General features: G+C 43.8%; 1 protein-coding gene across 12 annotated transcripts in view; it reads right to left on the reverse strand.

Annotated features, from left to right (window-relative positions):
* The window catches only part of LOC308696376 (myomegalin), a 108,604-nt gene that overhangs the window by 42,520 nt on the left and 42,644 nt on the right, over nt 1–23,440 (reverse strand). For 11 of the 12 annotated variants that reach the window (XM_081375062.1, XM_081375061.1, XM_081375071.1 and 8 more), the window contains exons 20-25: nt 23,322–23,428; nt 15,282–15,454; nt 9,060–9,178; nt 8,540–8,679; nt 8,082–8,403; nt 1,982–2,219 (exon numbers count right to left, since the gene is read on the reverse strand). In XM_081375062.1, the coding sequence (XP_081231188.1) occupies nt 1,982–2,219; nt 8,082–8,403; nt 8,540–8,679; nt 9,060–9,178; nt 15,282–15,454; nt 23,322–23,428 (1,099 nt within the window). The remainder of the gene's footprint in view (nt 1–1,981; nt 2,220–8,081; nt 8,404–8,539; nt 8,680–9,059; nt 9,179–15,281; nt 15,455–23,321; nt 23,429–23,440) is intronic. The other variant, XM_081375064.1, reaches the window with a different exon arrangement.

Raw genomic sequence — 23,440 nt, forward strand, 5'->3', positions numbered from 1 at the left:
GAACAGATCAGACAGAGAACAGACAAAGACCAGATCAGACAGAGAATAGATCAGACAGAAAACAGACAGAGAACAGATCAGACAGAAAACAGACAAAGAACAGATCAGACAGAGAACAGACAGAGACCAGATCAGGCAGAGAACAGATCAGACAGAGAACAGACAGAGACCAGATCAGACAGAGAACAGATCAGACAGAGAACAGACAGAGACCAGATCAGACAGAGAATAGATCAGACAGAGAACAGACAAAGAACAGATCAGACAGAGAACAGACAAAGACCAGATCAGACAGAGAATAGATCAGACAGAAAACAGACAGAGAACAGATCAGACAGAAAACAGACAAAGAACAGATCAGACAGAGAACAGACAGAGACCAGATCAGGCAGAGAACAGATCAGACAGAGAACAGACAGAGACCAGATCAGACAGAGAATAGATCAGACAGAGAACAGATCAGACAGAAAACAGACAGAGACCAGATCAGACAGAGAACAGATCAGACAGAGAACAGACAGAGATCAGACAGAGAACAGACAGAGACCAGATCAGACAGAGACCAGATCAGACAGAGAATAGATCAGACAGAAAACAGACAGAGAACAGATCAGACAGAAAACAGATCAGACAGAGAACAGACAGAGACCAGATCAGACAGAGAACAGATCAGACAGAAAACAGACAGAGAACAGATCAGACAGAAAACAGAGAACAGATAAAACAGAGAACAGATCAAACAGAGAACAGATCAAACAGAGAACAGATCAGACAGAAAACAGACAGAGAACAGATCAGACAGAAAACAGATCAGACAGAAAACAGACAGAGAACAGATCAGACAGAAAACAGAGAACAGATTAGACAGAGACCAGATCAGACAGAGAACAGATCAGACAGAGAACAGAGAACAGATCAGACAGAGACCAGATCAGACAGAAAACAGAGAACAGATCAGACAGAGAACAGACAGAGAACAGATCAGACAGAAAACAGATCAGACAGAAAACAGATCAGACAGAAAACAGACAGAGAACAGATCAGACAGAAAACAGAGAACAGATCAGACAGAGAACAGATCAGACAGAGAACAGATCAGACAGAGAACAGAGAACAGATCAGACAGAAAACAGAGAACAGATCAGACAGAGACCAGATCAGACAGAGAACAGATCAGACAGAAAACAGAGAACAGATCAGACAGAGACCAGATCAGACAGAGAACAGATCAGACAGAGAACAGAGAACAGATCAGACAGAGAACAGATCAGACAGACAACAGACAGAGACCAGATCAGACAGAGAATAGATCAGACAGAAAACAGACAGAGAACAGATCAGACAGAAAACAGACAGAGAACAGATCAGACAGAAAACAGATCAGACAGAGAACAGACAGAGACCAGATCAGACAGAGAACAGAGAACAGATCAGACAGAGACCAGATCAGACAGAGAACAGACAGAGACCAGATCAGACAGAGAACAGAGAACAGATCAGACAGAGACCAGATCAGACAGACAACAGACAGAGACCAGATCAGACAGCACAATTGCAGCTGTGTCTATGACTAGGCTGCGTTCAGACTCAAATCTGTGTTTTTCATAACCAGATGGAATCTGATCTTTATGATTCTGATTTAAAACTTAAATTAGATACAGCTCTAATGTTTTGCAATGAAACTTCAATCTGACCAGTCATATTGGAAAGTTTGCGATGTTATCAGATGTTTACGGTATGTATCGTATTGAATGTATAGTAGTCAGTGGACGGATGGTGAAATGTAAGAATTCAGGAAGATTTGGGTGACAGATTCAATGAAGCAAAACTTGGGGGAAAATTATATTAGAAAAGCTTTGCTCACTTTCTCCTCCTCATGCTGACTTCACTGGCCTCCATGTTTACTTCTGTATGACAGCATGAGTGAGTGTGTGTGTGTGTATGTGTGTGTGTGTGTGTGTGTGTGTGTGTGTGTCCTCACTGAGCAGCTCTCTGTAGTCGTTCAGCTGTTCGGCCTGCGCATGCACTGTCGCCTCTGACACCATCAGTCTCTCCTGCAGCTCGTGGCTCTCCTGACGACTGACAGCCAGGTCGCTACGGAGACGCTCCGCCTGCTCCCGAAGCCCCGCCTCCACATGCTGCCAGAACCCGACAGCTCCGCCTCCTCCGCCGCTCGACCCGCTGCTGTCGCCCTCGACCTCTCTCTCCATTTCTTCATCCTGATTATAAAGCAAACACACTGAAAGCTTCACACACGCTGCATAGCTGAAGTGTGTGTGTTCGACATAAATAATATCAGTGAACGAGACCCAATGGGTACTACAGTCTGCACTTCGCTATATGACAGTTAACCAGGTCAGGGTTAGGGTAAGGGTGACTTAACAGGTCAGGCTGAACCAGCACTAGTGATTGGTTACCTGAGCTGCACGTGTGTGTGACAGCATTAGTGATTGGTTACCTGAGGTGCAGGTGTATGTGAAAGCACTAGTGATTGGTTACTTGAGCTGCAGGTGTGTGTGTGACGGCATTAGTGATTGGTTACCTGAGCTGCAGGTGTGTGTGTGACGGCACTAGTGATTGGTTGCCTGAGCTGCAGGTGTGTGTGTGACGGCATTAGTGATTGGTTACCTGAGCTGCAGGTGTGTGTGTGACGGCACTAGTGATTGGTTGCCTGAGCTGCAGGTGTGTGTGAAAGCATTAGTGATTGGTTGCCTGAGGTGCAGGTGTGTGTGACAGCATTAGTGATTGGTTGCCTGAGCTGCAGGTGTGTGTGAAAGCATTAGTGATTGGTTGCCTGAGGTGCAGGTGTGTGTGAAAGTATTAGTGATTGGTTGCCTGAGGTGCAGGTGTGTGTGACAGCATTAGTGATTGGTTGCCTGAGCTGCAGGTGTGTGTGACAGCATTAGTGATTGGTTACCTGAGGTGCAGGTGTGTGTGACAGCATTAGTGATTGGTTACCTGAGCTGCAGGTGTGTGTGACAGCATTAGTGATTGGTTACCTGAGCTGCAGGTGTGTGTGACAGCATTAGTGATTGGTTACCTGAGCTGCAGGTGTGTGTGACAGCATTAGTGATTGGTTACCTGAGCTGCAGGTGTCTGTGACAGCACTAGTGATTGGTTGCCTGAGCTGCAGGTGTGTGTGACAGCATTAGTGATTGGTTACCTGAGGTGCAGGTGTGTGTGACAGCATTAGTGATTGGTTACCTGAGCTGCAGGTAAGTAAGTAAGTAAGTTTTATTTCTATAGCACTTTTCACAGACAAAAAGGTCACAAAGTGCTTCACAAAATTAAAATATACACATAACAGATATACACATACACATAACATACAAATATACACATACACAAAAACATAAAAAACCATATTGCTAATTAAATGCTTGTCTAAAAAGATGCGTCTTAAGGCGTTTTTTAAAAGCTTCCACGGAGTCCGAAGCTCTCAAGGCTAATGGAAGAGAGTTCCAGAGCCTTGGAGCCACCACACAAAAGGCTCGGTCACCTCTTGTTTTAAAACGTGTTCTAGGAACAGTTAAAAGGTCTTGGCCTGAAGACCTCAAAGAGCGACCAGAAGTGTATACATGCAGTATATCCTGGATATAAGAGGGAGCTTGATCATGCAAGGCTCTGTAAGTAATGGTTAAAATTTTAAACTGTACTCTAAAACTAATTGGAAGCCAATGTAGAGCCTTAAGTATAGGTGTAATATGTGATCTCCTGTTGGTCTTATTCAAAAGTCTTGCAGCTGCATTCTGTACCACTTGCAATTTGTCCATGGAGGATTTGTTTAAACAAGTGTACAGTACATTGCAAAAATCAAGACGAGAAGAAATAAAAGCGTGAATATGCATCTCCATCTCTTTTTTGGAAACCACAGATCTAATCTTAGCGATGTTCCTGAGATGGAAAAAACAGGAACGAACCACAGATTTAACATGACTGCTAAAACACATAGATTTATCAAAAATGACACCCAAATTTCGCACAACATTACAGTCCGAGGATGATAGAGCCCCAATTGCCTGCCTAATCCTAGGAATAATGTTGTCCGGTGCAAAAATCAGCACCTCAGTTTTGTCTGGGTTTAGTTGCAGAAAGTTGTCTGCCATCCAATTTTTAATGGAGGCTAAGCAATTGTGCAACAAGGACAGTTTGTCCAACCTATCAGGGCTAAAAGATAAATATAATTGAATACCATCAGCATAACAATGGTATGATATTTCTCCAAAGCTACCAATAATCTTCCCAAGAGGAAGCATATACAGGCTGAACAGCAGCGGGCCAAGCACAGAACCTTGGGGCACACCACATGACAAAGGAGCAGAGTCTGACATATATGTTCCTACGGACACAGAGAAACTCCTGTCTGAAAGATAGGAGGAAAACCAATCCAGAGCTGATCCAGTAATGCCCACAGTTGTTTTCAGTCTATCAATCATAGTGCAGTGATCCACGGTATCAAACGCTGCACTAAGATCTAATAGAACCAGCACAGAGCATTTACCCCCATCAGCAGCCATCAAAATATCATTTGAAACCCTAAGGAGGGCAGTCTCAGTTGAATGATTTTTACGAAAACCAGACTGAAACTTATCAAAGATATTATGAGAATCCAAAACATTATTTAGCTGGTTCGCGACAACCTTTTCTAAAATTTTGGAAAGAAAGGGCAATTTAGAAATAGGCCTATAGTTTTTAAATGAAGCTGCATCAAGATTGTTCTTTAGATAGGCTGAACAACAGCATGCTTAAAGCAGCTAGGAACCTGGCCCAGCTGAAGAGATAGGTTTAGAATTGAAACCAAACATGGGCCAAGATGATTTATGGATTTTAAAAGCAAAGTAGTAGGTAAAATATCAACAGGGCTTTGAGATGGTTTCATCGTGCCCACTAATTTAATTATGTCATTCAGGGTAATGGGGCAGAAGGAGTCCAGTATTGAAGGTCTGTGATCTTTAACTATATGATGGTTTGCTGATGGAACCAAGCCTGCCCTGACAGCTCTAACCTTGTCCACAAAATGAAACAAAAAGTGATTGCAGTCAACATTTGAAAACACAGGGACAATACATGCAGCTGGAGAAACAATGTTGTTAATAGTTTCAAAGAGAGCTTTTGGATTCTTTTTACAGGCAGAAATCAGATTAGTAAAATAAGAGGCTCTAGCCTCTTTAATCATTTCGTGTAAGTCCATAAAGAGCTCTTTAAGATACAAGCGGTGAACTTGTAGCTGAGTCGCTTTCCATAAGCGCTCAGTTCTCCGACAAACACGCCTTAAGCTGCGAATGGCATCATTCATCCACGGTGATGTATTAACAGATGAAATTTCTCTAGTTTTAAAAGGTGCCACTTTGTCCAACAGCAGAGTACAGTGATCATTAAAAGCCTGTGCACAAGCGTCTACATCATTCGAAATAAGAACCAAGCTTGAGTCGAATGCGGCTGAAAATTTCTCAACAGTACGCTGGTTAATCAAACGTGAAAAGGACTCTCGTTTAGCAGGGAGAGGATCCTCGTCACACACAAGATCAAAAAAGATGCAATTGTGATCACTAATAAGTACATCTTCGATACAGACATTATTAATATTTACACCATAAGAAAAGACAAGATCGAGCGTATGTCCCTTGTTGTGCGTAGGGCCAAAGACATGCTGAGTGAAGTTAAAAGATTCAGTAATATTTACAAATTCAGAAGCATTTTTACAAGTATCATCATCCACATGGATATTAAAATCGCCAGCAATAATCACTCTATCCAGCTTAATAATAGATGATAGGAAATCAGAAAAATCAATAAGAAAAGAGGCCACTGGCCCAGGTGGCCGGTAAACTAGAATACAGTAAAATGAATTCGAGCGACCCACCTTAGTCACCTGTAGTTCAAAAGAAGAGTACGTGTCAGCGCTCACTGACTGGCAGATAAAAAGTTTTTTAAAAACCACAGCAAGACCTCCACCCCGACCTGTGAGTCTTGGCGTGCTGATAAAATTACAGTCCATAGGACAGAGTTCATTTAAGTGATAGTATTCCATATTCCGTTGCCAAGTCTCCGTAAGCAACATGAAGTCCATGCTTTTGGAGGTAAATAAATCGCTGAGCAGAAGAGACTTGTTTGCAATTGAACGGGCATTTATCAGACCCATCCTGAGCGGTGCAGGAACATCCGAAACAGAGAAAGAGGCTCGTGGCAACGACCTCAGATGCAGCAAACACACACCACGACAAGAGGTAGAGTTTCTCTGGTACACCGGAACCAGAGCCATGGGGACATCAGGGAAGACAGAATAAAGACATGAAGGTCTGTAGTCGCAGTCCAAGATCCCCAGTTTAAAGAGTTTTTTCAGATGAATCTGTCTCCCTGCCCTTTTTCCTCGCTTTCTCCGCCGTCTATTTGTAGATCGTATTAGGCCCTCTTCATGCCGCATACAGGCAGCAGTTCCAGTCGGACGTGCGAACGGGGCTGCAAACTTGTCAATACCACTCCAGATATATCCGTCACCGCACTCCACCATGGAAGATCAGATTAACAGCAATGTTTGGCGATCATACACCCATGCAGTAGACACAACTTTTGTTGACAAACTTAGTAGCAATATAGCGCAGAAAACAAACAAAATGAATCGGGACGAACAACCAGCCACAGAGGCAAAGCCAAACACAGGCGCCATCTTGGAACTGACAGGAAGTGAATCTGAGGTGTGTGTGACAGCACTAGTGATTGGTTACCTGAGCTGCAGGTGTGTGTGATTGCATTAGTGATTGCATTAGTGATTGGTTGCCTGAGCTGCAGGTGTGTGTGACAGCATTAGTGATTGGTTACCTGAGCTGCAGGTGTGTATGACAGCATTAGTGATTGGTTACCTGAGCTGCAGGTGTGTGTGACAGCATTAGTGATTGGTTACCTGAGCTGCAGGTGTGTGTGATTGCATTAGTGATTGCATTAGTGATTGGTTACCTGAGGTGCAGGTGTGTGTGACAGCATTAGTGATTGGTTGCCTGAGCTGCAGGTGTGTGTGACAGCATTAGTGATTGGTTACCTGAGCTGCACGTGTGTGTGACAGCATTAGTGATTGGTTACCTGAGGTGCAGGTGTGTGTGAAAGCACTAGTGATTGGTTACCTGAGGTGCAGGTGTATGTGAAAGCACTAGTGATTGGTTACTTGAGCTGCAGGTGTGTGTGTGACGGCATTAGTGATTGGTTACCTGAGGTGCAGGTGTTTGTGATAGCACTAGTGATTGGTTACCTGAGGTGCAGGTGTGTATGACAGCATTAGTGATTGGTTACTTGAGCTGCAGGTGTGTGTGTGACGGCATTAGTGATTGGTTACCTGAGGTGCAGGTGTGTGTGACAGCATTAGTGATTGGTTACCTGAGCTGCAGGTGTGTATGACAGCATTAGTGATTGGTTACCTGAGCTGCAGGTGTGTGTGACAGCACTAGTGATTGGTTACCTGAGCTGCAGGTATGTGTGATTGCATTAGTGATTGCATTAGTGATTGGTTGCCTGAGCTGCAGGTGTGTGTGACAGCATTAGTGATTGGTTACCTGAGCTGCAGGTGTGTGTGACAGCATTAGTCATTGGTTGCCTGAGCTGCAGGTGTGTGTGACAGCATTAGTGATTGGTTACCTGAGCTGCAGGTGTGTGTGACAGCACTAGTGATTGGTTACCTGAGCTGCACGTGTGTGTGACAGCATTAGTGATTGGTTACCTGAGGTGCAGGTGTATGTGAAAGCACTAGTGATTGGTTACTTGAGCTGCAGGTGTGTGTGTGACGGCATTAGTGATTGGTTACCTGAGGTGCAGGTGTATGTGACAGCACTAGTGATTGGTTACCTGAGGTGCAGGTGTGTGTGACAGCATTAGTGATTGGTTACTTGAGCTGCAGGTGTGTGTGTGACGGCATTAGTGATTGGTTACCTGAGGTGCAGGTGTGTGTGACAGCATTAGTGATTGGTTACCTGAGCTGCAGGTGTGTATGACAGCATTAGTGATTGGTTACCTGAGCTGCAGGTGTGTGTGACAGCATTAGTGATTGGTTACCTGAGCTGCAGGTGTGTGTGACAGCATTAGTGATTGGTTACCTGAGCTGCAGGTGTGTGTGACAGCAGTGCTCCGAGGTCCAGTGAGTGTGGTCTGGTGCACCTCCTCTTCCTCCTGCTCTCCCGCAGCTTCACACACGGCGGCCTGCGCTTCCCTCGATGCGCTCGTACATCTTCCTCTCCATCTTCATAATCAGACTCTTCCTCCTCTTCCTCGCTGAACATACGGTAATCTCTCTGAGGCTCATGGGAGTTTCTCCGGTCTGCTTCACGCTTCTCCAGGTCTCGACTCCTCACACACACCTCCTTCACTGCTGATCCAGACTCACTGTGATCCAGTGCAACATGTTCTTCAGGTGTGTTTCTACGAGAGCAGAGATACGACACATCAGAGCAGCAGACAGAAGCTGATGTATGTGTGTCTGTGTGTGTGTGTGTGTGTGTGTGTGTGTGTGTGTGTGTGTGTGTGTGTGTGTGTGTGAAGCTGATGGAAGTTATACCTGACGTGAGTAAGTGAGGAATCAGCTTGGGCCGTCACTTCAACTGTCTTACATTCGTCTCGATTTCTCTCCACCTCGTCACATCTTACCCCCTCTGATGCATTCTGGGACATCACCAGCCTGGCACCCTCCTCGGCTCTCTGACAGGAAAACACAGTGAACTACAATAACTCCTAATAGTGTTAAAGAATCCATGAAATGGCTCAGCCAGCCCTGCTTTCTTTCCTATGTGTGCTGATGCATTTCCTGTCAACACAGGGAGTCAGGTGGAACATATCAAAGAGAAGTGCCAATTTATAAGGAATATTAGATTTTTAGAAGGTTTACATTTAACTGTGTTTATGAGTTAATGACACTTTCTTTTACAAGTATAAAGATAAAGGAGCTTACAGCTAGGTGTGAATTAAACAAACGTTTGATTATCCCGTGGTCTTCACAGTAAAGTGTGGCCTTCATCAGACCAGAGCATCAGTAGGAGTGTGTGATCACTGATGCTGAGCAAGTGTGTGTCTCTCATTACCTGAGCGCTCTTCAGACTCTGAGCCGTGAGTGTGATGTCATCGTCCTCGATGCTGTCGGTGAACTCTTCATCTTCATCACTGCTGTCAGGATCTTCCTCATCTTCATCACTGCTGAATTCTGGAAGGAAACATCGCAGACATTCAGATTCCTCCTCACACACTCCTTTATTTGAGTCGTCGCCTCATTCTGTCTCTCTACGTCTCCGATTATTTGTGTTTCCAGAGCCTAATCTCCAGCCAAACCTGTTTATCATCCATTCTTCTGTCCTGCTGCCTTTCCTTCCTTCCTTCCTTCATCCCCACTCCCCTCCTTCCTTCCTCCCCACTCCCTTCCTCCCTTCATCCCTTCCTTCCTTCATCCCTTCATCCCCACTCCCTTCATCTCCACTCCCTTCCTCTCCACTCCCTTCCTCCCTTCCTCTCTTCCTTCCTTGATCCCCACTCCCTTCCTCCCTTCCTCCCTTCCTCCCTTCCGTCCGTGATCCCCATTCCCTTCCTCCCTTCCTTCCTTAATCCCCACTCCCTTCCTCCCCACTCCCTTCCTCTCTTCCTCCCCACTCCCTTCCTCTCTTCCTCCCCACTCCCTTCCTCTCTTCCTCCCTTGATCCCCACTCCCTTCCTCCCTTCCTCCCTTCCTCCCTTCCTCCCTTCCTCCCTTCCTTCCTTCCTTCCTTCCATCCTTCATCCCCACTCCCTTCCTCCCTTCCTCCCTTCCTTCCTTCCTTCCTTCCTTCCTTAATCCCCACTCCCTTCCTTTCTTCCTCCCCACTCCCTTCCTCTCTTCCTCCCTTGATCCCCACTCCCTTCCTCCCTTGATCCCCACTCCCTTCCTCCCTTGATCCCCACTCCCTTCCTCCCTTCCTCCCTTGATCCCCACTCCCTTCCTCCCTTCCTCCCTTCCTCCCTTCCTTCCTTCCTTCCTTCCTTCCTTCCTTCCATCCTACATCCCCACTCCCTTCCTCCCTTCATTCCTTCCTTCATCCCCTCCTTCATCCCCACTCCCTTCCCCCCTTATTCCTTCCTTCATCCCCTCCTTCATCCCCTCCTTCATCCCCTCCTTCAACCCCTCCTTCAACCCCACTCCCTTCCTCCCTTCAACCCCACTCCCTTCCTCCCTTCAACCCCACTCCCTTCCTCCCTTCAACCCCACTCCCTTCCTCCCTTCATCCCCTCATCCCCACTCCCTTCCTCCCTACTCCCTTCATCCCCACTCCCTTCATCCCCACTCCCTTCATCCCCACTCCCTTCCTCCCTTCATCCCCACTCCCTTCATCCCTTCATCCCCACTCCCTTCCTCCCTTCATCCCCTCATCCCCACTCCCTTCCTCCCTACTCCCTTCATCCCCACTCCCTTCATCCCCACTCCCTTCATCCCCACTCCCTTCCTCCCTTCATCCCCACTCCCTTCCTCCCTTCATCCCCACTCCCTTCCTCCCTTCATCCCTTCATCCCCACTCCCTTCATCCCCACTCCCTTCCTCCCTTCATCCCCACTCCCTTCCTCCCTTCATCCCTTCATCCCCTCATCCCCACTCCCTTCATCCCCACTCCCTTCCTTCCTTCCTTCCTTCATCCCCACTCCCTTCCTTCCTTCATTCCCACTCCCTTCCTCACTTCATTCCCACTCCCTTCCTTCCTTCCATCCTTCATCCCCACTCCCTTCCTTCCTTCATCCCCACTCCCTTCCTTCCTTCATCCCCACTCCCTTCCTTCCTTCATCCCCACTCCCTTCCTTCCTTCATCCCCACTCCCTTCCTCCCTTGATCCCCACTCCCTTCCTCCCTTCCTCCCTTGATCCCCACTCCCTTCCTCCCTTCCTCCCTTGATCCCCACTCCCTTCCTCCCTTCCTCCCTTGATCCCCACTCCCTTCCTCCCTTGATCCCCACTCCCTTCCTCCCTTGATCCCCACTCCCTTCCTCCCTTGATCCCCACTCCCTTCCTCCCTTCCTCCCATCCTCCCTTCCTCCCATCCTCCCTTCCTCCCATCCTCCCTTCCTCCCATCCTCCCTTCCTCCCTTCCTCCCATCCTCCCTTCCTCCCATCCTCCCTTCCTCCCTTCCTCCCTTCCTCCCTTCCTCCCATCCCCCCTTCCTCCCATCCTCCCTTCCTCCCATCCTCCCATCCTCCCTTCCTCCCATCCTCCCATCCTCCCTTCCTCCCTTCCTCCCATCCTCCCTTCCTCCCATCCTCCCTTCCTCCCATCCTCCCTTCCTCCCATCCTCCCTTCCTCCCATCCTCCCTTCCTCCCTTCCTCCCTTCCTCCCATCCTCCCTTCCTCCCTTCCTCCCATCCTCCCTTCCTCCCATCCTCCCTTCCTCCCTTCCTCCCTTCCTCCCATCCCCCCTTCCTCCCATCCTCCCTTCCTCCCATCCTCCCATCCTCCCTTCCTCCCATCCTCCCATCCTCCCTTCCTCCCATCCTCCCATCCTCCCTTCCTCCCATCCTCCCTTCCTCCCATCCTCCCTTCCTCCCATCCTCCCTTCCTCCCTTCCTCCCTTCCTCCCATCCTCCCTTCCTCCCTCCCTCCCTCCCTCCCTCCCTCCCTCCCTCCCACAGGTTCCTTTGTCACAGTGTTTTGTTTTGACCATTCAATGAAAGTCAGTGGAGGTCAGTGTTTGTGTTTCTCTAAAGCTCTTCTTTTGTGTTTCACAGAAGAAAGTCATAATGAGAGTAATGATGACAGAAAGATTATTTCTGTGGGAACAATCCCTTTACAGTTACTTTCTGCTCTGCCATTCTAGATACATAAAAGGCCTGAAACTACAGTAGCAAAGAAAGAAGAAAGAAAGAAAGATTACTGTAGTACTGCTAGAATATGAAACTAACTATGAACTACAGATAAGCAGTTACACTCAGCGCCGCCGCTCCCACCACGCGCATCACGCGCTGTGCGTAGGGCACCAAGTGCTGAGGGGGCACCAAAAATAGCCTAATGAAAAAAAAATTATAATGCCGATATTATTTCATTAGCCTATAGAAATATTATTAGGCACATTTTAGCCATTATTATGTAACAAAAAAGGGGGAACAAGATAATTTAATTGCTCTAGTCTAGAAAGTACTGCCCCCCCCGCGTTGCATGGTCCGTGCCGGTTGTTTGCGCGGGCGCCTTTGCGAAGGACGCGTTCGCGTTCGCGCGGACGAAGTTTGACAGACAGACAGTAGGCAACTTTTTTGGAAATGGCCCCTAAAAGACAGCAGGAGTTAGGATCTGAGAAAAGAAAGAAGAGGAAACTGCGAGATGATGCCCGTGCATCACTTGCAGGTAAGTCCATGTTTAATCATTCTTAAATACGGGAAATGTGCTGCATGTGCTGCTGCTAACGCGCCTCGAACTTGCTGACTTATGTTATTTCTAACTTATAACTTCGGTGCAAGCTAAATTGAGATTTTACTGTTAAACATTACCTAATACAAAGCAATACAAATAACAGACGCCAGCTAGCTGTTACTTTCTTTACTATCTTTCTTTAGATATTGAGCAGTAGTTTATGGTTTATTTTGACGTGACGGTGGTTGATACTTTCTCAGTAACAGTTAACATTAGCAGTCAGTTCAGTGCACATGGTAGGCTAACAATTCCTGTTAAATATATAAAAAATATAAAATGTCATTATGAATGATATAAAGCAAACAATACTGTTTAATTGTGTGCATTATTGCACCTCATTCTATTATGCTTTTATATTATATTATATTATATTATATTATATTATATTATATTATATTATATTATATTATATTATATTATATTTATCAAATAGTTGATACATAAGGAATAAAGGGGGAGAACTCCTTGGCTGCCATGCTTTCAGTTTTAAATGTTTATAATTTTTTCCAGTATGAGATTCTTTGTTTGAATATTTTGTCTAATAAATGTAATTTATTCAAAGTGACATTGAATTTGGGAAAAACATGTCTGGATTATTTTAAGAATTTTTTTATTTTTCTATTCTGTTTACTGAAGAAAAGTTTGCACTTTCAAATGTGTAGTGTGTGTTGGTTATTCTACATATGTTTACAAAGTCAGCAAAGCTGTGAAGATTTTACTTTCTCTTTTTAGTGTTCTTAAGTTTTATACTGTGATGCCGCTATTGTGTTATTGGTATTGAGTTTTATGTTTGGTAATATAAAGTTAAACTGGCAAAAACAAACGTTTTTTTTCTCGGGGTCGGGGTGGGGGGCATCATAAAGGAATTATGCTTAGGGCACCAAAATGGCTAGCAGCGGCACTGGTTACACTAGAGATCAAAGTGACTTTATTCCACTCATGCTCATCAAAGGATCATTGGCATCTTTAAATCTTCAGATCTGTATAACAACAATAATGTGATAAACTGTATGAATGGAAAATTTGTGCATGTTGTCATGCAGGACAGATAAATATAGATGTGTTTTATATTGACAGATAAATATAGATGATGTGTTTTATATTGACAGATAAATATAGATGAAGTGTTTTATACTGACAGATAAATATAGTTTAAGTATTTTATATTGACAGATAAATATAAATTAAGTGTTTTATATTGACAGACAAATATAGATGTCGTGTTTTATATTGATAATGGTGCAAAGACCCAGAGATGGTGTTATAAAAGTCATTCGTTCAGCTAGTTTAAGATGTCAAAGGTTCACAATGCCTCAGCTAGAGTTTAAACCATCAGCAGTAATGATGGCCACCGGCACAACAGAAGGTACATAGGAATGCCCTAGGGTGACCTCTGACCTTCAGAATTATTTGATAAAGAGATGAGCGACTGATAGACCAAGGATCTAAACATCAGATTGACTTATTATTTATTTAAAGCAGAAGTAACGTTATATCCTGGTCCTCTTTTACCTAAACTCATTACTTCAGACTTACGTGCCATCCAGAAACTTGCATTCTGCAAGTGAACGTTGTCTTGTGGTGCATCATCTCAAAGAGGCACAAAATCTCTTTATCGGACCTTCACCATGACTGTTCCCTGCTGGTGGAATGATCTGCCTAACCCAACCCAAGTGGCTGAGTCCCTAGCCATTTTCAAGAAACGGCTGAACATGCATCTTTTTCGGCAACACTTGATCCATTAATACTAACACTTTCTCTTCTATTCTATATCTATTTATAAAAAAAATAAAATAAAAAAAATACATGTACTGCGTTAGATTAAACTGAGAAGGGTCACAGCACTTGCATGTTGCTGTCCTATTGTTAGTTTAACTGCTTCTATTGTTCTCATTTGTAAGCCGCTTTGGATAAAAGCGTCTGCTAAATGAATAAATGTAAATGTCCTCACACTGTCAGAAATAATTTCACTTACTCAAAGTCGAGGGGGCCTATTAAACCAGCAGTGAAATCCTGCAATATACAGTGTGAGTAATGCAGTTAACAGTACCAGTTCAACAGCGCATGCTTTCTTTGGTGTTTCATCTTATAGTTCAGCTAATGATTTTAAATCTGCATATTGTCATCAAACCACACACAGTCACAGCCATGCAGATGTGATGAACGCTTTGCATGCATGTGTGAACGACTGCTAAACTGTTAAATGATAAATCAAAACAACATGTGACTAGTGGCGTCTTCTACTGCGTCATCACTCACCTGTGATGTTTACATTCATCTTAATCTGAGGAGGAAATCTGAGGAAGCAACTATCCTGATTCAGAGGGATTTCTGACAGTTTGAAATAGATAATAATAAAAAAATAAAAAATACAAAAGGGTTTCGGCCAAGAAATCTGCTTAGATTTATTTCTTTTCAGTTTGAAGTACATGAAATAGATTTCATTTTTGCAGTTACAAGAACAATGCAAGCTGAATGATGCAGTAAAATCAGTTTCATTTGGCACTAAAGTATCGTCTCGTACAGTGTGTGTCACAGAAACAGAGCTTAAAGTTAGAAACCCACACACACACACACACAGTACAGAAGAACAGCATATTTCTACATTTGCTTCTCAGAAAACGAGTCTGTGTAATTCAAATGGAACATAAAGGCATTTCTGGTGTGTGTTAAGTGTGTGAACTCAAAATCATGAATGAACACAGAACATCAACACCACACACACCATTCACAGGCAGACTACTGGGTAAAATGGATTAAACACACACATATATACTGTAAAAACACACAGGTCTGGCGGGTTATGATCCTTCATGCTGGACTAGTGCTTCATTCAGATTAGCGTCGGTGCCCCCCGCAGGCCCGGAGGCCAAATTCTGCCGTGTCCCACCTCCATAATCGGCCTGGTCCATCTCCAGTGTGTGTCGGTCCATCGCCAGCGCCGTGTGTCGGTCCATCGCCAGCGCCGTGTGTCGACTCATCTCCAGTGTGTTTACCAGCAGCTCCCGCAGCGCCTGAAGAGAGTCAAGCTGTTCGTCCAGCGCTCGGGTCTTCTCAGCGCTGCTGGAGTCCAAATACACACAGGTTACAACAGAACCTTCACTCCAACCACACACAGGTTACAAACAGAACATTCACTCCAAACACACACAGGTTACAACAGAACCTTCACTCCAACCACACACAGGTTACAAACAGAACATTCACTCCAAACACACACAGGTTACAACAGAACCTTCTCTTCAACAACACACAGGTTACAACAGAACCTTCACTTCTAACACACACAGGTTACAACAGAACCTTTTCTTCAACCACACACAGGTTACAACAGAACCTTCACTTCTAACACACACAGGTTACAACAGAACCTTCTCTTCTAACACACACAGGTTACAACAGAACCTTCACTTCTAACACACACAGGTTACAACAGAACCTTCTCTTCTAACACACACACAGGTTACAACAGAACCTTCACTTCTAACACACACAGGTTACAACAGAACCTTCACTTCTAACACACACAGGTTACAACAGAACCTTCACTTCTAACAGACACAGGTTACAACAGAACCTTCTCTTCTAACACACACAGGTTACAACAGAACCTTCACTTCTAACACACACACAGGTTACAACAGAACCTTCACTTCTAACACACACAGGTTACAACAGAACCTTCACTTCTAACACACACAGGTTACAACAGAACCTTCACTTCTAACACACACAGGTTACAACAGAACCTTCTCTTCTAACACACACAGGTTACAACAGAACCTTCACTTCTAACACACACACAGGTTACAACAGAACCTTCTCTTCTAACAAACACACAGGTTACAACAGTACCTTCACTTCTAACACACAGGTTACAACAGAACCTTCACTTCTAACACACACAGGTTACAACAGAACCTTCACTTCTAACACACACAGGTTACAACAGAACCTTCACTTCTAACACACACACAGGTTACAACAGAACCTTCACTTCTAACACACACAGGTTACAACAGAACCTTCACTTCTAACACACAGGTTACAACAGAACCTTCACTTCTAACACACAACACAGGTTACAACAGAACCTTCACTTCAACCACACACAGGTTACAACAGAACCTTCACTTCAACCACACACACAGGTTACAACAGAACCTTCACTTCTAACACACACACAGGTTACAACAGAACCTTCTCTTCTAACAAACACAGGTTACAACAGAACCTTCACTTCAACCACACACAGGTTACAACAGAACCTTCACTTCTTACACACACAGGTTACAACAGAACCTTCACTTCTAACACACAACACAGGTTACAACAGAACCTTCACTTCAACCACACACAGGTTACAACAGAACCTTCACTTCTAACACACACACAGGTTACAACAGAACCTTCACTTCTAACACACACACAGGTTACAACAGAACCTTCACTTCTAACACACAACACAGGTTACAACAGTACCTTCACTTCTAACACACACACAGGTTACAACAGAACCTTCACTTCTAACACACAGGTTACAACATAACCTTCACTTCTAACACACACACAGGTTACAACAGAACCTTCACTTCTAACACACAACACAGGTTACAACAGAACCTTCACTTCTAACACACACACAGGTTACAACAGAACCTTCACTTCTAACACACACACAGGTTACAAGAACCTTCACTTCTAACACACAACACAGGTTACAACAGAACCTTCACTTCTAACACACAACACAGGTTACAACAGAACCTTCACTTCAACCACACACAGGTTACAACAGAACCTTCACTTCTAACACACACACAGGTTACAACAGAACCTTCACTTCTAACACACACACAGGTAACAACAGAACCTTCACTTCTAACACACACAGGTTACAACAGAACCTTCTCTTCTAACACACACACAGGTTACAACAGAACCTTCACTTCTAACACACACAGGTTACAACAGAACCTTCACTTCTAACACACACAGGTTACAACAGAACCTTCACTTCTAACAGACACAGGTTACAACAGAACCTTCTCTTCTAACACACACAGGTTACAACAGAACCTTCACTTCTAACACACACACAGGTTACAACAGAACCTTCACTTCTAACACACACAGGTTACAACAGAACCTTCACTTCTAACACACACAGGTTACAACAGAACCTTCACTTCTAACACACACAGGTTACAACAGAACCTTCTCTTCTAACACACACAGGTTACAACAGAACCTTCACTTCTAACACACACACAGGTTACAACAGAACCTTCTCTTCTAACAAACACACAGGTTACAACAGTACCTTCACTTCTAACACACAGGTTACAACAGAACCTTCACTTCTAACACACACAGGTTACAACAGAACCTTCACTTCTAACACACACAGGTTACAACAGAACCTTCACTTCTAACACACACACAGGTTACAACAGAACCTTCACTTCTAACACACACAGGTTACAACAGAACCTTCACTTCTAACACACAGGTTACAACAGAACCTTCACTTCTAACACACAACACAGGTTACAACAGAACCTTCACTTCAACCACACACAGGTTACAACAGAACCTTCACTTCAACCACACACACAGGTTACAACAGAACCTTCACTTCTAACACACACACAGGTTACAACAGAACCTTCTCTTCTAACAAACACAGGTTACAACAGAACCTTCACTTCAACCACACACAGGTTACAACAGAACCTTCACTTCTTACACACACAGGTTACAACAGAACCTTCACTTCTAACACACAACACAGGTTACAACAGAACCTTCACTTCAACCACACACAGGTTACAACAGAACCTTCACTTCTAACACACACACAGGTTACAACAGAACCTTCACTTCTAACACACACACAGGTTACAACAGAACCTTCACTTCTAACACACAACACAGGTTACAACAGTACCTTCACTTCTAACACACACACAGGTTACAACAGAACCTTCACTTCTAACACACAGGTTACAACATAACCTTCACTTCTAACACACACACAGGTTACAACAGAACCTTCACTTCTAACACACAACACAGGTTACAACAGAACCTTCACTTCTAACACACACACAGGTTACAACAGAACCTTCACTTCTAACACACACACAGGTTACAAGAACCTTCACTTCTAACACACAACACAGGTTACAACAGAACCTTCACTTCTAACACACAACACAGGTTACAACAGAACCTTCACTTCAACCACACACAGGTTACAACAGAACCTTCACTTCTAACACACACACAGGTTACAACAGAACCTTCACTTCTAACACACACACAGGTAACAACAGAACCTTCACTTCTAACACACACAGGTTACAACAGAACCTTCACTTCTAACACACACACAGGTTACAACAGAACCTTCACTTCTAACACACACAGGTTACAACAGAACCTTCACTTCTAACACACAACACAGGTTACAACAGAACCTTCACTTCAACCACACACAGGTTACAACAGAACCTTCACTTCAACCACACACACAGGTTACAACAGAACCTTCACTTCTAACACACACACAGGTTACAACAGAACCTTCTCTTCTAACACACACAGGTTACAACAGAACCTTCACTTCAACCACACACAGGTTACAACAGAACCTTCACTTCTTACACACACAGGTTACAACAGAACCTTCACTTCTAACACACAACACAGGTTACAACAGAACCTTCACTTCAACCACACACAGGTTACAACAGAACCTTCACTTCTAACACACACACAGGTTACAACAGAACCTTCACTTCTAACACACACACAGGTTACAACAGAACCTTCACTTCTAACACACAACACAGGTTACAACAGAACCTTCACTTCTAACACACACACAGGTTACAACAGAACCTTCACTTCTAACACACACAGGTTACAACAGAACCTTCACTTCTAACACACACACAGGTTACAACAGAACCTTCACTTCTAACACACAACACAGGTTACAACAGAACCTTCACTTCTAACACACACACAGGTTACAACAGAACCTTCACTTCTAACACACACAGGTTACAACAGAACCTTCACTTCTAACACACACACAGGTTACAACAGAACCTTCACTTCTAACACACACAGGTTACAAAAGAACCTTCACTTCTAACACACACACAGGTTACAACAGAACCTTCACTTCTAACACACAACACAGGTTACAACAGAACCTTCACTTCAACCACACACAGGTTACAACAGAACCTTCACTTCAACCACACACACAGGTTACAACAGAACCTTCACTTCTAACACACACACAGGTTACAACAGAACCTTCTCTTCTAACACACACAGGTTACAACAGAACCTTCACTTCAACCACACACAGGTTACAACAGAACCTTCACTTCTTACACACACAGGTTACAACAGAACATTCACTTCTAACACACAACACAGGTTACAACAGAACCTTCACTTCAACCACACACAGGTTACAACAGAACCTTCACTTCTAACACACACACAGGTTACAACAGAACCTTCACTTCTAACACACACACAGGTTACAACAGAACCTTCACTTCTAACACACACACAGGTTACAACAGAACCTTCACTTCTAACACACACAGCTAACAACAGAACCTTCACTTCTAACACACAACACAGGTTACAACAGAACCTTCACTTCAACCACACACAGGTTACAACAGAACCTTCACTTCTAACACACACACAGGTTACAACAGAACCTTCACTTCTAACACACACACAGGTTACAACAGAACCTTCACTTCTAACACACAACACAGGTTACAACAGAACCTTCACTTCTAACACACACAGGTTACAACAGAACCTTCACTTCTAACACACACAGGTTACAACAGAACCTTCACTTCTAACACACACACAGGTTACAACAGAACCTTCACTTCTAACACACACAGGTTACAACAGAACCTTCACTTCTAACACACACACACAGGTTACAACAGAACCTTCACTTCTAACACACACAGGTTACAACAGAACCTTCACTTCTAACACACACAGGTTACAACAGAACCTTCACTTCTAACACACACACAGGTTACAACAGAACCTTCACTTCTAACACACAACACAGGTTACAACAGAACCTTCACTTCTAACACACACACAGGTTACAACAGAACCTTCACTTCTAACACACACACAGGTTACAACAGAACCTTCACTTCTAAAACACACAGGTTACAACAGAACCTTCACTTCTAACACACACACAGGTTACAACAGAACCTTCACTTCTAACACACACAGGTTACAACAGAACCTTCACTTCTAACACACAACACAGGTTACAACAGAACCTTCACTTCAACCACACACAGGTTACAACAGAACCTTTTACTTCAACCACACACACAGGTTACAACAGAACCTTCACTTCTAACACACACACAGGTTACAACAGAACCTTCTCTTCTAACACACACAGGTTACAACAGAACCTTCACTTCAACCACACACAGGTTACAACAGAACCTTCACTTCTTACACACACAGGTTACAACAGAACCTTCACTTCTAACACACAACACAGGTTACAACAGAACCTTCACTTCAACCACACACAGGTTACAACAGAACCTTCACTTCTAACACACACACAGGTTACAACAGAACCTTCACTTCTAACACACACACAGGTTACAACAGAACCTTCACTTCTAACACACAACACAGGTTACAACAGAACCTTCACTTCTAACACACACACAGGTTACAACAGAACCTTCACTTCTAACACACACAGGTTACAACAGAACCTACACTTCTAACACACACACAGGTTACAACAGAACCTTCACTTCTAACACACAACACAGGTTACAACAGAACCTTCACTTCTAACACACACAGGTTACAACAGAACCTTCACTTCTAACACACACACAGGTTACAACAGAACCTTCACTTCTAACACACACAGGTTACAACAGAACCTTCACTTCTAACACACACACAGGTTACAACAGAACCTTCACTTCTAACACACACACAGGTTACAACAGAACCTTCACTTCTAACACACACAGGTTACAACAGAACCTTCACTTCTAACACACACACAGGTTACAACAGAACCTTCACTTCTAACACACAACACAGGTTACAACAGAACCTTCACTTCAACCACACACAGGTTACAACAGAACCTTCACTTCAACCACACACACAGGTTACAACAGAACCTTCACTTCTAACACACACACAGGTTACAACAGAACCTTCTCTTCTAACACACACAGGTTACAACAGAACCTTCACTTCAACCACACACAGGTTACAACAGAACCTTCACTTCTTACACACACAGGTTACAACAGAACCTTCACTTCTAACACACAACACAGGTTACAACAGAACCTTCACTTCAACCACACACAGGTTACAACAGAACCTTCACTTCTAACACACACACAGGTTACAACAGAACCTTCACTTCTAACACACACACAGGTTACAACAGAACCTTCACTTCTAACACACACACAGGTTACAACAGAACCTTCACTTCTAACACACACAGGTTACAACAGAACCTTCACTTCTAACACACAACACAGGTTACAACAGAACCTTCACTTCAACCACACACAGGTTACAACAGAACCTTCACTTCTAACACACACACAGGTTACAACAGAACCTTCACTTCTAACACACACACAGGTTACAACAGAACCTTCACTTCTAACACACAACACAGGTTACAACAGAACCTTCACTTCTAACACACACACAGGTTACAACAGAACCTTCACTTCTAACACACACAGGTTACAACAGAACCTTCACTTCTAACACACACAGGTTACAACAGAACCTTCACTTCTAACACACACACAGGTTACAACAGAACCTTCACTTCTAACACACACAGGTTACAACAGAACCTTCACTTCTAACACACACACAGGTTACAACAGAACCTTCACCTCTAACACACACAGGTTACAACAGAACCTTCACTTCTAACACACACAGGTTACAACAGAACCTTCACTTCTAACACACACACAGGTTACAACAGAACCTTCACTTCTAACACACACAGGTTACAACAGAACCTTCACTTCTAACACACACAGGTAACAACAGAACCTTCACTTCTAACACACACAGGTTACAACAGAACCTTCACTTCTAACACACACAGGTTACAACAGAACCTTCTCTTCTAACACACACACACACAGGTTACAACAGAACCTTCACTTCTAACACACACAGGTTACAACAGAACCTTTACTTCTAACACACACACAGGTTACAACAGAACCTTCACTTCTAACACACACACAGGTTACAACAGAACCTTCACTTCTAACACACACAGGTTACAACAGAACATTCACTTTGAACATTCACAGCTTCAGGTCTTAAAGGAGGAGTTCAGGTAGAAATCAACATTCTGTCAACATTTGTATCATCATACACGTGACTTACTTTCTTCTGTTTTATCGATGACATCACACATTAAACAGAAGCTGTTGAACCGTGAAAAACTTCATAGAACCTCACAGAAACATACTTGACTTCAGGAGACATGGAATACAGTGCACGATAGGGCTATTATGGTTCTTTTTTATGTTTTTATGAGTGATGACTGTAGCTCGACTGAACACAAATACACTGTCGGTCTTTTGTGATCCACAGAAGAAACAGACATACAGGTTTAGAATGTCATGATGGTCAGAAAATTACAGAATATTCCTGAACTCCTCCTTAAAACTTTAGTGCATTCCTAAACGAAAACGGCACAATTTCAACAACACATTCATACACAGACAAATCAACATCATGAGTGATGGATATCATCAATGTCGTGGACACACACACACACACTGATATTATGGATATGTGCTTGTGTTCTGACCTGTCTGCTGGACTCTGGACCCCTCTGAGCGACTGATAAAGACTCTTCTCGGCTCTCAGAGCTTCATTCAGCGCCTGCTGCTCCGACACAAGATGCTGCAGGACACACTGACACACACA

Source organism: Scardinius erythrophthalmus (assembly GCF_964197995.2).
Source record: "Scardinius erythrophthalmus genome assembly, chromosome: 9".
Classification (NCBI taxonomy): Eukaryota; Metazoa; Chordata; class Actinopteri; order Cypriniformes; family Leuciscidae; genus Scardinius; species Scardinius erythrophthalmus.